Source organism: Hipposideros armiger, unplaced genomic scaffold, assembly GCF_001890085.2.
Source record: "Hipposideros armiger isolate ML-2016 unplaced genomic scaffold, ASM189008v1 scaffold_464, whole genome shotgun sequence".
Classification (NCBI taxonomy): domain Eukaryota; kingdom Metazoa; phylum Chordata; class Mammalia; order Chiroptera; family Hipposideridae; genus Hipposideros; species Hipposideros armiger.
In genome coordinates this window covers 393,246-410,967 of record NW_017731814.1, presented here as the reverse complement: position 1 = coordinate 410,967, position 17,722 = coordinate 393,246, and the positions used below count along the sequence as shown (strand labels likewise).

Below are 17,722 nucleotides of genomic sequence, written 5' to 3'. Positions count from 1 at the left end.
CGACTCATGGCAGCCCAGCTCCAGGTTGAGCTGTTGTTCAGCATCTTAGCTGTAGAGGGCAGTGTCACTGGCCCTCACATGTGGGATCCGAACCAGGGCCCTCTGGCGTCCCAAGCCAGTTCTTAACCATCGCGCCACTCGGCCGGCCCATGAAGTCTTTTCTTATGATTCTTCAACCTCTAAGCTGAACCAGACTTAGCCCAGACAAAGAGATGCGATTGTGTACACATGTGTGTATATAATATCACATATAAATATACATATAACATCTGTGTGTGTGTGTGTGTTTGTGTGTGTCAAAGTTAAAGGATTCTACAATCCTATTTACTAACCCAACATATCATACTTCCAAATGCACATCTTTAAGACTACTAAAGTTTGAATTTGTTCTCTGGGCTCATTAGAGATGAAAAACAACTGGTCATCGTTTATAATGTGTCAACTGGTTCTGAATCTGAAAATCCAGTCTCTCTCTCTCTCTCTCTCTCTCTCTCTCTCTCTCTCTCCTTTCCACAGCCCCTCCCCACCAAGACTTTCTTTTTTTGGTTTTGTTTTCCAAAGCACATGGCATTCATGCAGGGCCTGGTAATGAAATGAGAAAAAAAGCCAGAGCAAGTGTTTTGCAGCATTGCTGGGAGGGATGGATCGCCTCCTGGAAAGGCCACTCAGTGGGAGCTGGGAGCTGAAGCAGCTGATAACAGAATGCCTCAGGGCTGGGACAGTGTGAGGGGGCAGTGGGGCTGGAGCCGGGGAACAGATGAATGAAACCAAGAGGCGGGGTTCCAGGCTGGGGACAGCCATGCATGGAGCCTGCTTTATCCTGTGTCTCAGGAGATAAAATCCACAGCCTGCCACAACAGTGCCTGAAAATTAATTCCTAAATTGTAACATGCACACCAGATCCAGGATAACTAGTGGGATGGGGACAACGGTATCAAAGGCTAGGGAGCTAAGAGATAGACTGCATTTTCCCTGCTGACTCCACGTGCCCCTTAAGTCAGGTACGTCCTTCTCCTGGGCAGGCCGCCTGGATACCGGAGGGTCTGGTCTGGCTCAGGTGAGTAGGAAGGCACGAGCCAGAACAGATAGAGCCTCCTTGCTTGCTCCCCCAGGACTGTCCCCAGCTGGTGCCCACGGAGGAGATCCTGATACCTGTCGGGGAGGTAAAGCCCATCACCCTTAAGGCTCGAAACCTGCCCCAGCCGCAGTCCGGCCAGCGAGGCTATGAGTGTGTCCTCAACATCCAAGGGGCCATCCACCGAGTCCCCGCCCTGCGCTTCAACAGCTCCAGTGTCCAGTGCCAGAACAGTTCGGTAAGAGGACTCGCGCCTGGGCCCTGCCGGGAGCAGGGCTTTCTCTCACATCCCTGCCAAGGCATGCCCAGGCTTCTGGAACCTTCCAAGTCCCCAGGCTGACCTCACATGCCCAGGGACAGAGGAGCAGGCATGCACCTCAGGTCCCTTAGCCAGGGCAGAACAGGTTGATGGTACGAGAGCAGATGGAATGCTGTGAGGACCCTAATGGCATAAGTTCAGAGTTTTGTGCCCTTTCTGGGTTTAAAGGGCATCTCTTGGTTTTCGGTGAAACTTCAGCCAAAACCAATCAACTCCACTGCACACCCTTTCCCCATTCAGGGAGTGAATGAACTGGAAAGTGCCACACAGGAGGAAAACTGCAGAAAAGACAAGCAGGAAGTAGAGTGGCATGAGGGGAGGCGGGTGGGGAGAAGTGGAAGCAGTGAATTTCAAGAGCAGCAAGGGTTCAACCAATTCCGAATGCCAGACAGAAAGCACGAGGTGTTTAATTATAATACTAGCCCAGAGAAGATCTATTTATCTGCCGACTCCCTGTCTCTGACTGTGGGGGGTCAGCGGGAGATGGGGCGTTGACAGGGGGGTGATGTGACAAAGGTGTTGAGGGAAGCTAATTCGCCTGGGAGAGATAAAGAGAATCTGGGCCTCTTATCAGGGAGCTGTCAGATTGTCGGGTCACAGGCATGTGATAGAATTTGTAATGGGTGGAGGGCCGCCAAGCCCAAGGGGAAGGTGGGATGAGAAAGAAATGGAACACAACAAAGGGAGGAAGGCAGCAGGAAGGGGCAAGAGGGCTGACAGGGACATGCCCTGAGAGCTCAGTGGCCAGGGCTGGGGCAGTCCCCATGGAGGGGATTCCCAGAGGTCCCCTTCACAGAGGCACAGGGCCGGGGCCTCCAAGAAGAGCTAGTTCTGAAGTGTGTGAAGGGCTTAAAAGTCCTCTATGGGATCAGCATGGGAGAGAGCTCCCACTCCTGGCTGCAGCTTGAGGCCTTTCATGGTTGGGCCGATCAGATCTGTGCCCAGAAAGCTCTGGGCACTTTTCCTAGTGGACTCTTGACCAAAGTAAAGCTTACATGCAGAAAGAAAAGACCACCACAGGGCTCGGCCAAGCATTTATGACTCACATGCTTTGCTCAAGGCTCTGTGGGGTTTACAGAGCAGTACCTGGGCCTGCTGGTGAGACTCGACTTGTACATGAAAAGGTGCAAAGCAGCTCCCGGGAAGTGCCGGGCTAAAGACGGAAATTGGCAACACCGGGGCCCAGAGCTTAGGGGAGAGCTGGCAGGGGTGTCAGAGAAAACCTGGGGAAGGTGAGCCTGAGCTGGTCTAGAAAGATAAAGATGGGTTTAAGGGTGGAGGCTGTAGGCAGAGGGAGGCATTCCTTCTAGATGTTAATTCACAGAGGCACGGAGAGGGGTTTGGTCGGGTGAGTTTGGAGACGGGTAGATTCAGAGACTCCTGTAAGAGAGCAGTGGAAGGGAAGGTTGGAGAAGAAATTTGGATGTGGGAGGCACTGAATGCCAAGCACAGGGGTTTGGACTGGGTCCCATGGACGTTAGTGACCGGGAGTCGGGGACAGGGGGTTCACAGGGATATTTGAGCAGCACACAGGGCTCCTCTGATTCTTCCTCTGCTGCTTTCTCAGCCCAGAGGGAACCGGAGTCCCCGCTATAGTCCGGGTCCCCGGAGATGCCAGCAGCATCCCTGACCCCCTGTGATAGAGAGCCTCATGAGCCCTGTGCCTCTGCCCTCTCCCCGCAGTACCAGTACGATGGGATGGACATCAGCAACCTGGCCGTGGACTTCGCCGTGGTGTGGAATGGCAATTTCATCATTGACAACCCTCAGGACCTGAAAGGTAAGCGGCTACTTTCTGATCTGTTCATGACCCTGGGAAACACTGGGGCTGGAGGGATCAGAGCCCGCTGGCCGCTGTGCCATGAATAATACACTCCCTCAGTCAGCGGAACTCTTCAGAGGATCCGAAAGCAACGTTTGGAGCCATCAAAGGAGTCCTGTTGGGAACCCTGTTTTATTACAACCAGAGCATCCGCTGGCAGCTGCCGGCTCATCGGGTTTTCTTAGGCTCCCAGAGACTTTGAAGTGTCTGTGGAACCTGACCTAGGAGAGCAGCAGGCAGGAATGTCCTGCCAGTTTTTCTGGAAATGGAGATGTTTCCAATCAGATTCTGGTTCCCCATCCTTGGCCTTCTCTTTGTACAAAGAAGGTTTTCAAGGCTGCTCCCCTGGTCCTGACGTGGGTGGAAGGGACCAGCATGAGGACTCAAAGGCACAGCTGGTGCCAGGAAGTTCAGGAAGGAGCTAGGCTGACACAGAGGGGTGACTCCCTGGGGGCCACCCTTATTCGTCATCCTCCAAACACATGTGCAGCTCCTATGAGCCAGGTAGGCACTACCCTTGATGCAGCAACATTCTACCCTGCTCTCAAGAATGACAGAAGTACCTCCAATCTGATGAATACTCGTTGTGGGTAGGCACTCACCAAGTTATTTATTTGAGATTATCTTCTTTAATCGTGACAAGAACCCTGATAGATACATAGTAATATGATGCTTATTTTATAGATAAGGAAAAGGAGACCCAAAGAGATTAAGAAACAGACCAAGAGTGCTTGCTTCAGCAGCACCTATATTAAAATTGACACGATGCAGAGTTAGCGTGGCCCCTGCCCAAAGGTGATACACAATTCATGAAGTGTTTCATATTTTTAAGACATATACTGCATCGTATCACTTATATATGGAATCTTTACAAATGTCAAACTCATAGAAACAGAAAGTAGAAAAGGGCTGGTGGTGGGGGAAATAAACAAAGGTTGGTAAAGGAGTTACAGACTTTCAGCTATGAGATGAATAAAGTCTAAGATGAATAAAACCTGAGGATCTAATATAAAACATGGTGACTATAGTTGATAGCACTGTATGGTACCATTGAAACTTGCTAAAAGACTAGAACTTAAATGTTCTCAGTGTATATAGATGGATGATGTGTATATTAATAGCGAGATGGGAGGAGTCTTTTCATTATGTGTCCATATATCAAATCATCATGATGTTCGCTTTAAACAGCGCACAATTTATTTGTCAATTATATTTCAATAAAGCTGAAAAGAAGAAAAGAAAGAAATGGACCAAGAGTCAGATAGTAAGAGCCAGGATCTGAACCAAGGCAATCTAATTTCAGAGCTCACATGCTTAACCACATCACTGCCCTCCCCGTGACTCAGGACACTGTGGGATGCAACGTCTCCTCCCTCCAGAACCCTGTCACCCCCACCATGAGCCACACGTCTCACCGCAGTTCAAGTAGTTAGGGTTGCCACAAGCCTCTCCCTCAGCCTGAGGGTCATCCCAAGGACACAGAGAGGGAGACGAAGGCCACAGTAGGGCCTGAAAGTGCTCGGCATCTATGGGGCTGCAGCTCTATGTCCCAGATGCTGCCTTGAAAATCCATGCTGCTTAGGCTGGGAGAAAGAAACTGAGCCAGGGAGATTCGTTTTTTTTTTTTTCCTTCCTTCTCTTCATACCCAGGCCAAATTTTCTCAGCGCTAAGACAGAGACATTTCCCCTGCTGAGAATCTGGGCTTAGTTCCCAGAGGTTGCCTTTGCACCTGGAGCTTAGAGAAAAATGGCCACATCCCAGCTGTCGCATCAGAACCATCCCTGGTGGCACTCCCCAACTTTTATGCAGCTCTTAAGTGTCTGGGTGGCGCCATCTTCACATTCGTCACCCTCCCAGAGCCCGAGTATGCCTGGAGACTATCCATTGTGTTGGGAGGAGAAGGCCATCGTGTTTAAGAACTCAGGTTCTCGAGCCTAACAAACCACGGCTCAAATCCTGTCTCTATCACTTACAGTTATGTGAACTCAGACTAATTACTGCTCTTCTCTACATCCAAGTTTCCTCATCCATGAAAGGGACGAAAGGAGGCCCTCCTCTCAGGGCCAGCATGAGGCTCAAATGACATATTAGATGTGGACCATTTGTGCATTGTAACAAATGCTCATTTTAAGATTCCCATTTCTTGCCCTCTACCACAAGAAACTGTAGGCAGAAGGATGTTCAAATCTAGCCCCTGCAGCTGGAACCGAATGATGATTGACAGCAGAGGAACAGGATGAGGACCTATGGGAGAATAGAATTATACACGTCTCCTGGGACAAGTGTCTGACTTGCGGTGGAGGTATACCGCCCAGCCCTGAATATCTGCTTGACCAGAGGAGTTGAAAAATGACTTTCTGAGTATTCTACTTCTGGAGAATTCTATCTGGGACTCTGAGTTCAAAACACAGGCAAGCAGCAGTTAAGCCCCAAGTTCACAAAACACAGTCCTGACTGGCCTGCCGAGAGCGTCTAAGCCAGGAAGAGCCGAGAGCAAAACCACTGGATTTGCAGACTGCAAAAGTGACCTGTTAAGTGGCTACTTTGTCTTCTCTGGGGACATCCTCTGCATCCACAGGGGCCATGAACAGGAATATGTCCACCCTCGTTCCTTGTCAGCTCTGCTTCCACTTTACACCAGCTGGGCTTTCTTTCTTTTTTATTTTTTTTAAGATTTTTTATTGAGGAATTGGGGGGAAGGGAACAGTGCTGGGGAATTGGGGGAAGGGGAACAGACAAGCTGCTGTCGTTTTGTTCTTCAGTCTAGTTGTGGAGGATGTTGCTTCACTGGCCCAAGTTGGCACCATCATTACGCTCTTCCCGGGCGAGGCAGATCAGTCGCTGGCTTCTGGACAGCCGCTCACTGCGGCTGCTGGCCGCTCACACTGGCTGCTGGCTACACACAGTAGCCCATGGCAACCCACTGCCACAGGGGCTGCAGCCTACGCTGTCGCTGGCGACTCACAGCAGCCCAGCTCCAGGTTGAGCTGTTGTTCAGCATCTTAGCTGTGGAGGGCAGTGTCACTGGCCCTCATATGTGGGATCCGAACCGGGGCCCTGTAGCGTCCCAAGCCAGCTCTTAACCATCGCGCCACTCGGCCGGCCCCAGCTGGGCTTTCTTGAAGCCCAAGTTGACTCCACTCCCAGACCCACCAGTTAGTTCCCTCTGAGCCAGGCGAGGTGCCTCTCTCCTCTCAGGACCTACAGTCCAGCAGCACAGCGAGTTGGAATTTCAAGATCCCAACTAGAGCACGAAACTTAGTAAGCTCCAAGAGTCGTTACTTCTCATTTTTGAGCTTCACTGTGAAACAGAAAATTAGTCCTTACCTCTTACCATGAGGGCCACATGTGAGAGTAAGAGAGACATGTAGTTTGTGTTCAAAGAAAAGATAACAAGCATGTACAGAACATCAAATATGTTGCAGGCACTGTGCTAAGCACTTAATATACACCATCTCATTCAAATCTCACATACACACACAAATAAAACAATGATTAAATGAACAAGGTTCAAGAAGGTCATATCCTTTGTCACATTGCTAGGAAGTAGTGAAGCCACAATTAAAGCCCTGATCTGGCTCAATCTAGAACCAGAACTTTTAAATAGTAATATTTTTTCTGTAGTGCCTTTAAATGACTGCTAAGTGGCTTAATTTATTATTAATTCTTCATCAATTACTCTTGCAATGACACTGATGATTACTGGTGTCATCCGTGGTTAGGGACAGTTTCTGCCACGCCTGCAAGAAAAAGGTGACTTGTGAGAGGCCCGCTCCAACCCCATCTCTGACTGTCCCCCTGTCTTGCAGTCCATCTCTACAAGTGTGCCGCCCAGCGGGAGAGCTGCGGCCTCTGCCTGAAGGCCGACCGGAAGTTTGAGTGTGGCTGGTGCAGCGGCGAGCGCAGATGCACCCTCCACCAGCACTGCACCAGCCCCTCCAACCCCTGGCTTGACTGGTCCAGCCACAATGTTAAATGCTCCAACCCCCAGATCACTGAGGTGAGTCCCCTGAGTTCCAGAGTGGAACAGGATGGCCAGGAGCCAACCCCAGGGCAGTGGGAGACGAGTGCAATTTGACCCTTTGTGGAAGAATTCTTGGCGTATGGTGCATTTAATGTAGGGGCATATAAAGCCTCTTGTGGGTGTCTCACAGGCCCGTGTCCAGGCCTACGTGACAAGTGTATAGAAGTGTGTCTTCATGCCTGTGCACAGATGTGCATGTGCACGAGGAAGGCAGGGCCAGCTCAGTCTCCCTGCCAGGCCGCTGGCTGGGGGTGGGGTTAGGGGGAGAAATTGGCTGCGTGGTGGGTGAACATTTCAGAAAGCAGGTTTTACTTTTCCCCGTAGAAATGTGATTTCAGGCGCTGAGATTAGCTCAGAGCTGTGAAGTTGCAAACGGAAGACGAAAATCAAGGCAGGCACTACATTAGCCACAGCACCATTTCCCAGGGTTGGCTCTCTGTCCCAATTTGTTTATGCCTTTTAATAGAAAGACATAGGTAATTAATTACCCTCAAAAAGGTGATGTTTTCCAAATAGCAAATTGTAAAAGAAGATGAATAGGTAATGTGAATGGAAACGCCACTGCTGAGGTTTTGAATGGCCTAGGAGAGGAATAGTTGTGTTTAACTTCGCCGGCATTATGCACTCATCACTCCTAGCTGCTCCCTATTCACGGACCGTCACTCGTGCTTTGAAACTAATGGCGCATTCCTTCTGGTGACTAGGAATCAAGGCCTGGGCAGGTACCGCTGTGGTCTGTGTGTATAAGAAAGCAGGGAGGAATGCTCCTCTTCTTCCTCTTTCCCGAGCAGACACACTGCCTCTTTCCATGCCTCGTTTTCTACTGGCCGAAGAAAGGAACTCTGGCTCTTACCTGCGTCACTGAGTATCGGGAAGCTTCTGGGGCATCCGTATGACCATAGCAAAGCTTCAGATCAGTAAAAAGAAAACCCTCCCGATGAAACGAGAGTTGTTAACCTATAGATGGGTTATTTGAAGAGGGAGCACATATTTCTTTAGTGGGCCCGGTTGGCACTGTCTCATTTAATTCTCACAACCACCATGGGAAGGAAGTAAATATTCTCACCTCCATTTTTCAGAGAAAATGGGGCTTGGAGGAACGGAACGCGTTGCCCAAGTTCACACAGCTGTTAAGTGGCAGAGACAGAATGTTAGCTCCGATTTGTTTAATGATAAAAACATTTTTAAAGTCCCTACAATTTGCCAAAGCCACATAAAACAAGAAGTGGCACCTGCCTTCCTTTATGTCCAACCTTTCTAGCTGGTATAGACCAGACAGACGTCATCCATCTACATGTCAGCGTATCTCAGGGCAAGCACAGTGCTGAGGGAGTGACTTCAGCATCTAAGTCCTCATGCCCTCCAGTATTAAGGTGTTAGGGGAGTGGGAACACTGCCAATCAAGACTGGGCTCCTCCAGCCCCATTTCACTCTTTTTCCTGTGTATTTATCTCGCTGGGAAAGAATGCTTGCAGGGGCTGCTGGCGGTGCCCCAGCCTCTGCCTTCAGACAGCTGGCTCCCTGAGCTGCTCAGGACTCCGTGCCTTCTCCCCAATTGAAGTGATTTCCAGCAACTGTTGGCCTGAGAACTTGCTCCGTTCTGTAATTCTTCTTGTTGATGCGTCTCTGCGTCTCTGTGCCTGTGGCATTGGGACACTTAAATTAGGCCTGGAGTCCCTTCCATCAGCACCTCCCACCTCCGCCAACCCCAGCTGCTGCCCCAGCCCTGTCTACTCCCTGACTGGCAGGGGCCCCTTCCCAGCCTGAAGGCAGGCTTCTCCCTGGGAACCTCTGCCTCAGCCGCCCCGCTCACTGACCAGGGACTGACAGGCTGCTCTATTCACAGAGGACACCAAGCTACACAATTCTAATTAACCCCCCGAGGTAATTAGGCTCGTAATTGATTTTCCCAGTGAACATGGCAGTGGGAGCTAGAGGCCCCGAGTAGTGGGGTCTCCTGTTGGTGTTTTTCAAGCAGAATCTGTGGAGAAATGGAAGAGCATTTTTGGAGAGAGACAAGTCCATGCTGTGTCCCAAGCAGCTCTGTGGACATCATTCTGGACAGGACATGTGGGATCCTGGGTCCTCCGTTCTGGCCTGGAATGTTTTAGTCACTGTTATTAGGAATATTTTTTGTTCATTTTGCATCTCCTACTTCCAACCTATCCTCTTCTCCCTATAAATGCCATTTTCAATTTTTTTTAACTTTTAATTTTTGAAATAATTTCAGACTTAATAAAAGGTACAAAAATAGTACAAAGAACTTTCATATACCCTTCACCTGATTCTCCAAAATTAACATCTTACATAACCACAGTATAATTAACAAAATCAGGAGATTAACACTGATAAAATTATGCCATCTAATGTGTATTCTTTATTCACAATTTGCCAATTGTCCTCCTGATGCCAAGGATGCAGTCAGGGCCACATGTGACATCCTATTGTCACGTCTCCTTCATGCTCTAATCCTCAATCTTTCTTTGTCTTTCATGAGCTTGATACTGTTGAAGAGTACAGGCCAATTATCTTCTAGAATGTCCATCAATTTGGACTTGTCTGATGTTTCTTCATGATTAAATTCATGTAATATATTTTTGGCAATGAGTACTAAAAAAAATGTAGGGTACATGTCAAAAGGGCACAGGAGCCAACTTGATTTGGCCCCAAGGCCAAATCTGGGGCAATTTAAACAAGAAAATAAATAGTGATACCAGTGAACTGTAAGCAACAGAATAAAATAAGAATCTATGGTCCTCAATGATATAAATAAACAAATAATTCATGGAGGAGAGAGAAAGCTCTGTTTTATACTAGAATTCCAACTCAAAAATGTAGAGGGACTTATGGAAATAGAAAATCACCATTTGGCATGGAAATAGAAAATTACTATTTGGCAAAATTTACAGTAATATTGTTTGAGGCAAGAATGGCCAATGAACACTAAAATTGGCAGTTGAAAGTATAATGAGAAATTGGATATTTACGTAGTCTCGAGCTATCTCCCCACAAAATACTTATTTTTATTTTTATTTTTTTTAAAGATTTTTTTTGAGAATTGGGGGAGGGGAGGGAAACAGCGTTGGGGAATCAGGGAAAAGGTACAGACAAGTTGCTGTTGTTTTGTTCTTCAGTCTAGTTGTGGAGGACGTTGCTTCACTGGCCATATTGGTATCATCATTGTGCTCTTCCTGGGTGAGGCAGTTGCTCGCTGGCCATTGGATGGCCGCTCATGGCAGCTCACAGAAGCTCACACCTGATGCCGGCCAACCCCACTGCAGCCTATGCCGTTGCCAGCGACTCACAGCAGCCCAGCTCCAGGTTGAGCTGTTGTTCACCATCTTAGCTATAGAAGGCGCAGCATCACTGGCCCTCATATGTGGGATCTGAACCCGGGCCCTGCTGCCCAGAGCTGGCATCCCAAGCCAACTTCTAACTAATGTGACACTCGGCCTCGGCCGGCCCACAAAGTACTTACTGCTACTTTACGGTGAAAAAACTTGACAGACATTACCTTAACCGACTTAACATCACTAGGAATGGGAAAAATCAACCTCATGTGTCTCTCAATAGGATGCACTGAGAAGAGCACAGCCTCATTTCAATGGCATTTTTTTTGCCCAAAATATGTAATTTGTTAAGAGTAACTTTTAAGAAGAATTAACTAATTTTCTTTACCCAGCTTTCTTTGTTAATTCCTTGACATTAGCATAGATCTTTTTCTATTTTCTTTCTTTCTTTTTTTTTTTAAAGATTTTTATTGGGGAATTGGGAAGGGGAACAGTGTTGGGGAATTGGGGAAGGGGAACATTGTGTTTTTCCAGGACCCATCAGCTCCAAGTCAAGTTGTTGTCCTTCAGTCTTAGTTGTACAGGGCACAGGCTCAGCTCCAAGTCCAGTTACTGCTTTTCAATCTAGTTGTGGGGTGAGGGGGGAAGGGCGAGGGGCCGTAGTCCACCATCCCAAGTGGGAGTCGAACCGGCAACCTTGTTGCACACCGAGCCATCCAGCCTCCCACCGGCAGCTTGCAGCCGCTCAGCTCAAGGTGCCATGTTCAACCTTAGATGTGGTGTGGGTGGGGCGCAGCCCACCATTTCATGGGGGAGTCGAACCGGCAACCTTACTGCTAAGAGCACGCACTCTCACCAGCTCAGCGGCAGCTCAGCTCAAGGTGCCAATTTCAGTTTTAGTTGCCGGTGGGCATCACCACCATCTCAAACAGGCAACCTTGTTGTTAGGAGCACATGCTCGCACCAGCTAAGCCATCCTGCCACCATGCCCTTTTATACATTCCTCCCCCTTGTCTCTGGCCCTTGTGTCTTTCCGCCCTCAGTGCAAGTGCAAGCCCACATGCAAACAGAAGCCATTTCCTACAAAGGTCCTGTGTGAGGTGTGAAAAGAGGAGGATTCTATGATGGCCCGTGAAAGCTGCTGGAGGCGGTAGAATTTCCAATGCTGGAAACAAATGGGGGCTGGAATAGGTGATGTCCAGCTCAGGGGCAGGGAAATCGATGAGATGCCCTTGAATGAGCTCTGCTTTAGGAAAAGGAGTGGGCCCAAGCTTAGTTAGATGAACAGCTGTTCTTCCTTAAACCCCTCCTTACCCCATTGTCTCCATGACAACCAAGCCCACCCCTAGAGACCCATCTCTTATGGCAGCTTCATCATGTAGGACAAGTCTTACAGCCTATCGAATTTCCCAGTTTGCATAAACTTCAGGTTAGGGCCCCCTCAGGACTCACCGTCTGTTCCGTCTCAGCCAGCCCATGTTGTGGTAATGACGCTGTCCCCTGTGGGAGGCATCCCAGGCTGCTTCCACTCCAGCTGTCATCCCAGGCGTCTGTGCACGTGTCACCTGTTCAACCCCAGGAGCAGGAGAAGTGCAGAGGATTGGGAAGCCCGTGAGATGCCTGGACCATCACCTTTCTGTTCTTCCCAGCGTGTGTTTCATGACCTGCTGGGACCTCAGAGAGGAAGATGTTATAAGCCACCCTCTAGAAAGGAAGGCTCGGAGAAAACAATTTTCCAAGAGTGGGTCGTATCCAGCACAAAGGGAGACTGAATATGTTCTCGGAAAGAGAAATTTAGGGGGCACAAGGGGCTTTGGCGTTTTGTGACAGAGGTCTTCATTCAAAATGAGTGCATTAATTTCCTAGGGCTGCTGTTACAAAGCACACAGACTGGGTGGCTTAAACAACAGAGTTCTGGAGGCTAAAAGGCCAAGATCAAGGTGTTGGTGGAGTTGACTCCTCCTGAGGACTGTGAGCAGAGTCTGTTCCATGCCATTCTCTTAGCTTCTGGTGGTTGGTGGCAATCACTGGTGTTCCCTGGCTTACAGAAGCATCACCCCAATCTCAGTCTCTGACTTCCAGTCCACAAGGCGTTCTCCTGTGTGTGTGTGTCTGGCGCCAACCTTTTTTTAAGTTTTTTAAATAAGGAGCCCCTGTCATGTTGGATTAGGGCCCACACTGATTTTACCTCGTCTTAACTTGATTACCTCTGCAAAGACCATATCTCCAAATAAGGCCTCATTCTGAGGTCATGGGAGTTAGTGCTTCAACAAATGAATTTGGGAGACAGTAAGAACCAATTCAGATCTTAGTAAGTAAGAGCATTCTGAGAAAAAGGAAGAGATGCCACAGTTCTGAGGAAATTAATTCACTCATTAAATATTCATGTCATGAGTGACTACTGTATACCGTGCACTGTGCTAGGCTTATAAGTTATCGCATGGATAAATTAGTCCTGGGTGGGGAGATAGGGGGATGCAGCCTTTCCCTTCCCGGGCCCAGCCTACCTCTACACATTGGCCACTTAGAAGAGGCTGGAAACGGCTTGCCCTGCAGGCCACCGTGCCTCCTTCACAGGGCCTGGGATAGAACCTTCTAAACTACACCCTTTGCAATCGTCTCCTGTTTCAAAAGAGGACCACAGCAGGGTCGTAGGTCTCCACAGCTACCAAGGACACAAACCTCAGGCCAGGGACATGGACAGATGAGCCACATCCCCATTCTGGGCATCTTAGTAATAATACCTTTACTTTAACAAGACGCTGCTGTGTGCCTGTACCTGTGTACTTTGCATATCTACTCCTCCTAAGGATCCTGCAAGATGGCTATAATTGTTTTCATTTAAGAGTTGGGGAAACAGCGCTTAGAGAAGTAAATAATTTGCTGCAAGTCACACATCTGGTTGGTAGCAAAACAAGCTCAACACCAGGGCCTCTGACTCCAAGTTGCAAGCTCTCCCACCATGTCATGTGACCTCTCTTGGTCAGAGGGATAGAGGGTCCTCCCTCGCTCTACACCTCACCCCACCCCAAGTGTACCAGAAATACCTGGGGTCAGGATCAGAATCCTCTTGGAAGGCCCCAGGAGATGCCAGACAAACTGGAAACATTGGCTGCCCTTTGTATTGAGCCTTAAAACAGCCTTCACCTGTTGTAAGGTCCACACATAGTCCTATGAGTGGAGGGGAAAACAGGAAGAGCATTTTGGGGTGCGTTTAAGCTTAGGGCGATCACTTCTGCCCAGTCCAGAGTAGGTATAAAAGTACATGTGGTTCTTAAAACTACCAGGCTAAATTTGGTTGGCTTCTGGTTGTGTCTATCAATGGGATGATGGTTAAGGTGAAAGCTGGAAATTCCCTAGGCTGGTGGCTCTGACTTCTCAAGTGTCTCAGTCTGATGGGAGAGCCTGGAGGATGGGGCCCAGGTGGTTCACTCCTGCAGATGGGACTGGAGATCAGGGTGAAGTAATGGCAACGTAGGCCCTAACTACAAGGGATGAGACCCCAGGGCTGGGGTCCTCAGGAAATGACCAGGAACCTACTACGGCTTGGGTACCATACAATGTTCCTGTGTGTTCCTGAAGCACCTGCCACATTACCCAGTGAGGAAGGGTCCACTCATGCCAGGCCGCGCGGGTACTGGTTCTGCGGTTGTCTCTCCATTGACCGCCTTGTAGTTTTTACTTTGGACATTTTTTCAACTGCAGTAACTTCCCCAATGCCTCACTAGTTGTAACTGGGGAAGAAAAACCCGTTCTAGAAAACCATATAGACTGCCCTCCAAAACCAAGCCTAAATAATTATTGATTCGATAGTCGTTGGAGATGACCCACCACTCTTGCTTCCTCCTGCTCTCCACTTGCCCAAGTAACTTAAAGTAGATTTTTTTCCCCCTAGATTCAGTCAGATGCAAATGCATTTGTGGAACTGATTGGGAAGCTGGACATTCGCAAGTATTTATCTGTAAGGCTGCACCAAATCTCTGCAAGAAAGACCAAATCCACCTGCCCAGGGCCAGAGTGACTTGCTGCAAAGTTCCCAACAAATAAGTAAATAAGTCAGCCAGCTTTCCTGAGAAACAAGTCTGCACTCTGCCCTCCATTCATTTATTTGCAGGCCTCATTAATATAACATCAGTGCAACAAACAGCTAACGGGGGAAGGTGTCAGGATGAATAATGGAGTCGCTCTGCTGAGATAACAATTAGGTTTTGAATGTACTATCAGCTAAGACAGAGCCACTGAGGATTCACGTTGGGTAGGAGAACTGGCACCGCTGATGCCATAGATTCCTGCAGAGCCGTCAGCTGGGCTATAGCCTACCGTGAAGGATGTGCACACCCATGTGTGCATGCGTGCTCACACACGCGTGCGCACACACACACACACACACACACACACACACACACACACACACCCCAAGCTGGAAAAGGATGTGACAATTTGCCATCTTGGATCAGCATCTTGGAGCCTTTGAGATCAGGATGGGATCAGCATTTGCAGGCACAAAGCTGGCATCACTGCTCTCTAAAGTCAGAGAAACGCCAAGCAACAGGAAAGGAGTAAATAGATTAGTCAGGAGAGGATTAGCTGTCTACGCATCCCAGACTTGTCCTCACTGGCTTGGCATGATTAGGGGGCTGCTTGGGGCAGAACCCTCGCGATCCCCGTCTCAGACACAGGGACTTTAGTAAAAAGACCATCAGCTGGGGTTGCTGCAACCTGGAGTGACTTCTCTGGGAACCCCTCCTTTGGCAGCTCTGAGAGGCAATGATGTCAGTCTCTCCTGCCTCCTCTGAAGAAACCCAGTTTCAGGAGCTGACAGCTTACTGGGGACATGGTGAGAGCTGCACAGGCTCATCAGAGAGGCTGCTGATGCCGTGCTGCGCAGTCTCCACACCAGCCCCTTCCCCTCTGCAAGTCAGGCAGTCGGCCCTTCCCTCAATCCCCACCAAGAACAGGTACCCAGAGGCTCCACCTGCATAGGACGCTTATAAAAATGAAGCCACTTTCCCTCTGGACCTCAGGTAGCCTGGCTCCTGCCCAGATTCTTAACTCATAAAATGGTCAGGAGAAAAATAATAGCTAATGGTCACTGAATACTCACCTGGCTCCCAGCACTGTCCTTGGCACCTTAGGTATGTTATCTCATTTAGACCTTACAACAAGTTGTATGAGGTAGAAACTATTATTATCATCAGCCCCATTTTACAGATAAGGAAAGCAAGACTCTGAGGTGTGATAACTTTCCTGAAGCCACTCTGCTAGTAAGCTTTAGAACTAGGAGTTAACCCTCAGTTAACGGACTCTAGAGCTCCACGTTTTAGCCGTAGACCATCCTTAATGTCTTCCCTGGGCTCACTTAGACAAATGGCATTCTCAGCCCACAGGGCTGGAGGTGAGCAAGGTGCTGGCATCAAGCCTGCTGCAGGACGGGAAGAAAGCCAGTGGTCTGCACTCCCAGCATCATTTGGGGAGATTGGACAACCACAGGGAGCGATGACAAAGGGGCAAGGCCAAGCGGGGAGTGTGGACACTCACTGGGATGGGGTACAGAGGCAGGAGGAGGAAGCTGAGAAGTTCAGAGAGGTAGTGGTGACAGAAAGCCAACTCCAGAGCTTCTTGGAAAGCAGCAAGTATGGCCTCAGCACAGGGAGAAGATCGGGGGCCTAAGCAGAAGGCACCCACGAGCGGACTGGCATGAGTTCTCGTGGGTTTTGACCTGAGGGTCTCTCCTGGGCAGAGGATGATCAACTCAGGCAGTGTTGTATGGAGGCTGAAAGCGCAGGTTAGATAGACCCGGCTGGGGTCTGGCCCTCACTGTGTAACCTTGAGCAAGTTACTTAACCTCTCTGGGACACTATTCCCCACCTATCCAGTGGGTATAATAATAGTACATCCGTCACTTCTTGTTTGGAGGCCATAGTGGGGTAAAATATAAAAAGCCCTTAGCATAATTCCTGGCTCATGATAAGTACTTCATAAGTGAAAACAATGTTTAGCTATCATGGTCAGCATCTTCAATTCTGGAACCAAGGCCCCTTTTCTGTCTTCTGTCCCATTGTGTTTACAGACAGGTGATGTGAGGAGGAAGACAGGGCTCTAGGAGCTGGGCTTTGTGAGGAGTCAAAGAAGGGGTCCTCCTCTGACCCCTTAAACTCCTACCCTATGGGAGGCCCCCACTTGGCCCCTCCAAGGCTCCCCGAGTCCTAGGAATGGCCCACCCACACTCCTCCGGCTGCAGAGCCCCTGGGCCGTCAGCACCTCCCACTTTGCTCCTTGGTGCAGTCCTTCGGAGCTCCCCAGCTGTAATTAATCGGCTGCATCTGCTCTCACCCTTGGGCGGCTTTGTGGCACAGTTCCCTCCGAACTGTTCAATTAGTGGCTTTAAGAATCAGGGCGAGCACATCATCACGGCAGTGGTTTTGCAGGTCACGGCACCCACGGTGGAAAACACACATGACACAGTCTGGCAGGAATACAGATTTGGCTGGGGTGCTGGGCAGAGCTCGGTTGGGCTATGCTGCTGGCAGGTGGGGAAGCGACTTTCCAACCCAGAGGCTCCAGGACACTTTGAGAGTACCGACCAGGAAACAGGAGGCTCCTAGGTAGTCCCCTACCATCAGCACAGGCCAGCCTCACCCCACATCCTTCTGGTCTGTTCGTCCTGACCTAAGATGAGCGGATAAGGAAATCCTTGGCCAGGACTTGGACTAACCCCCTTTATACCCGGGCACGGTCAGTGACTGTGTATAGAACAGAGTTTAGGGTTGCTGGACTGAGCCCTCTGCCCTAAAGTGTTTCCCACATTTTCCTTCTGAATCCTGCAAATAAACAAACATTTTATTTTACAACCAGTTAAAAAGCCAATACTCCTAAGGCAAGATAACATGACTTAATGTCCCATCAAGATGCAAGTAAAGGTATCCTTAGGGAGAAGAGAATAGCAGGGTGAGAGGTTCCTAAAATGGGAGAAGGGACCCCAGGCAAGAAAAAAAGAACAAGGGAAAGATACGAAGGGTTTACCCTCCCTCTCGGATTTCCCAGGGCCAGCGTGGTTAACCATAGGTGACAAGGGAAGGGAAATCAACTGCAAGGTCCTCCTTACTGCACTTCAGGCAGGCCTTTGCTCAAGCCACAAGCCTACCTGGGGTCACTACACTCTCAGAGAATGCATGGAAATCTGAGGTCCAA

The 17,722-nt window shown here is 49.2% G+C and overlaps 1 protein-coding gene across 1 annotated transcript in view; it reads left to right on the top strand.

Moving 5' to 3' along the window:
- Positions 1 to 17,722, top strand: part of PLXNA2 (plexin A2) — a 219,098-nt gene that overhangs the window by 160,861 nt on the left and 40,515 nt on the right. Inside the window, exons 10-12 of the mRNA XM_019666177.1 lie at positions 1,113 to 1,313; positions 3,078 to 3,174; positions 7,027 to 7,217. Coding sequence (XP_019521722.1) covers positions 1,113 to 1,313; positions 3,078 to 3,174; positions 7,027 to 7,217 — 489 coding nt within the window. The remainder of the gene's footprint in view (positions 1 to 1,112; positions 1,314 to 3,077; positions 3,175 to 7,026; positions 7,218 to 17,722) is intronic.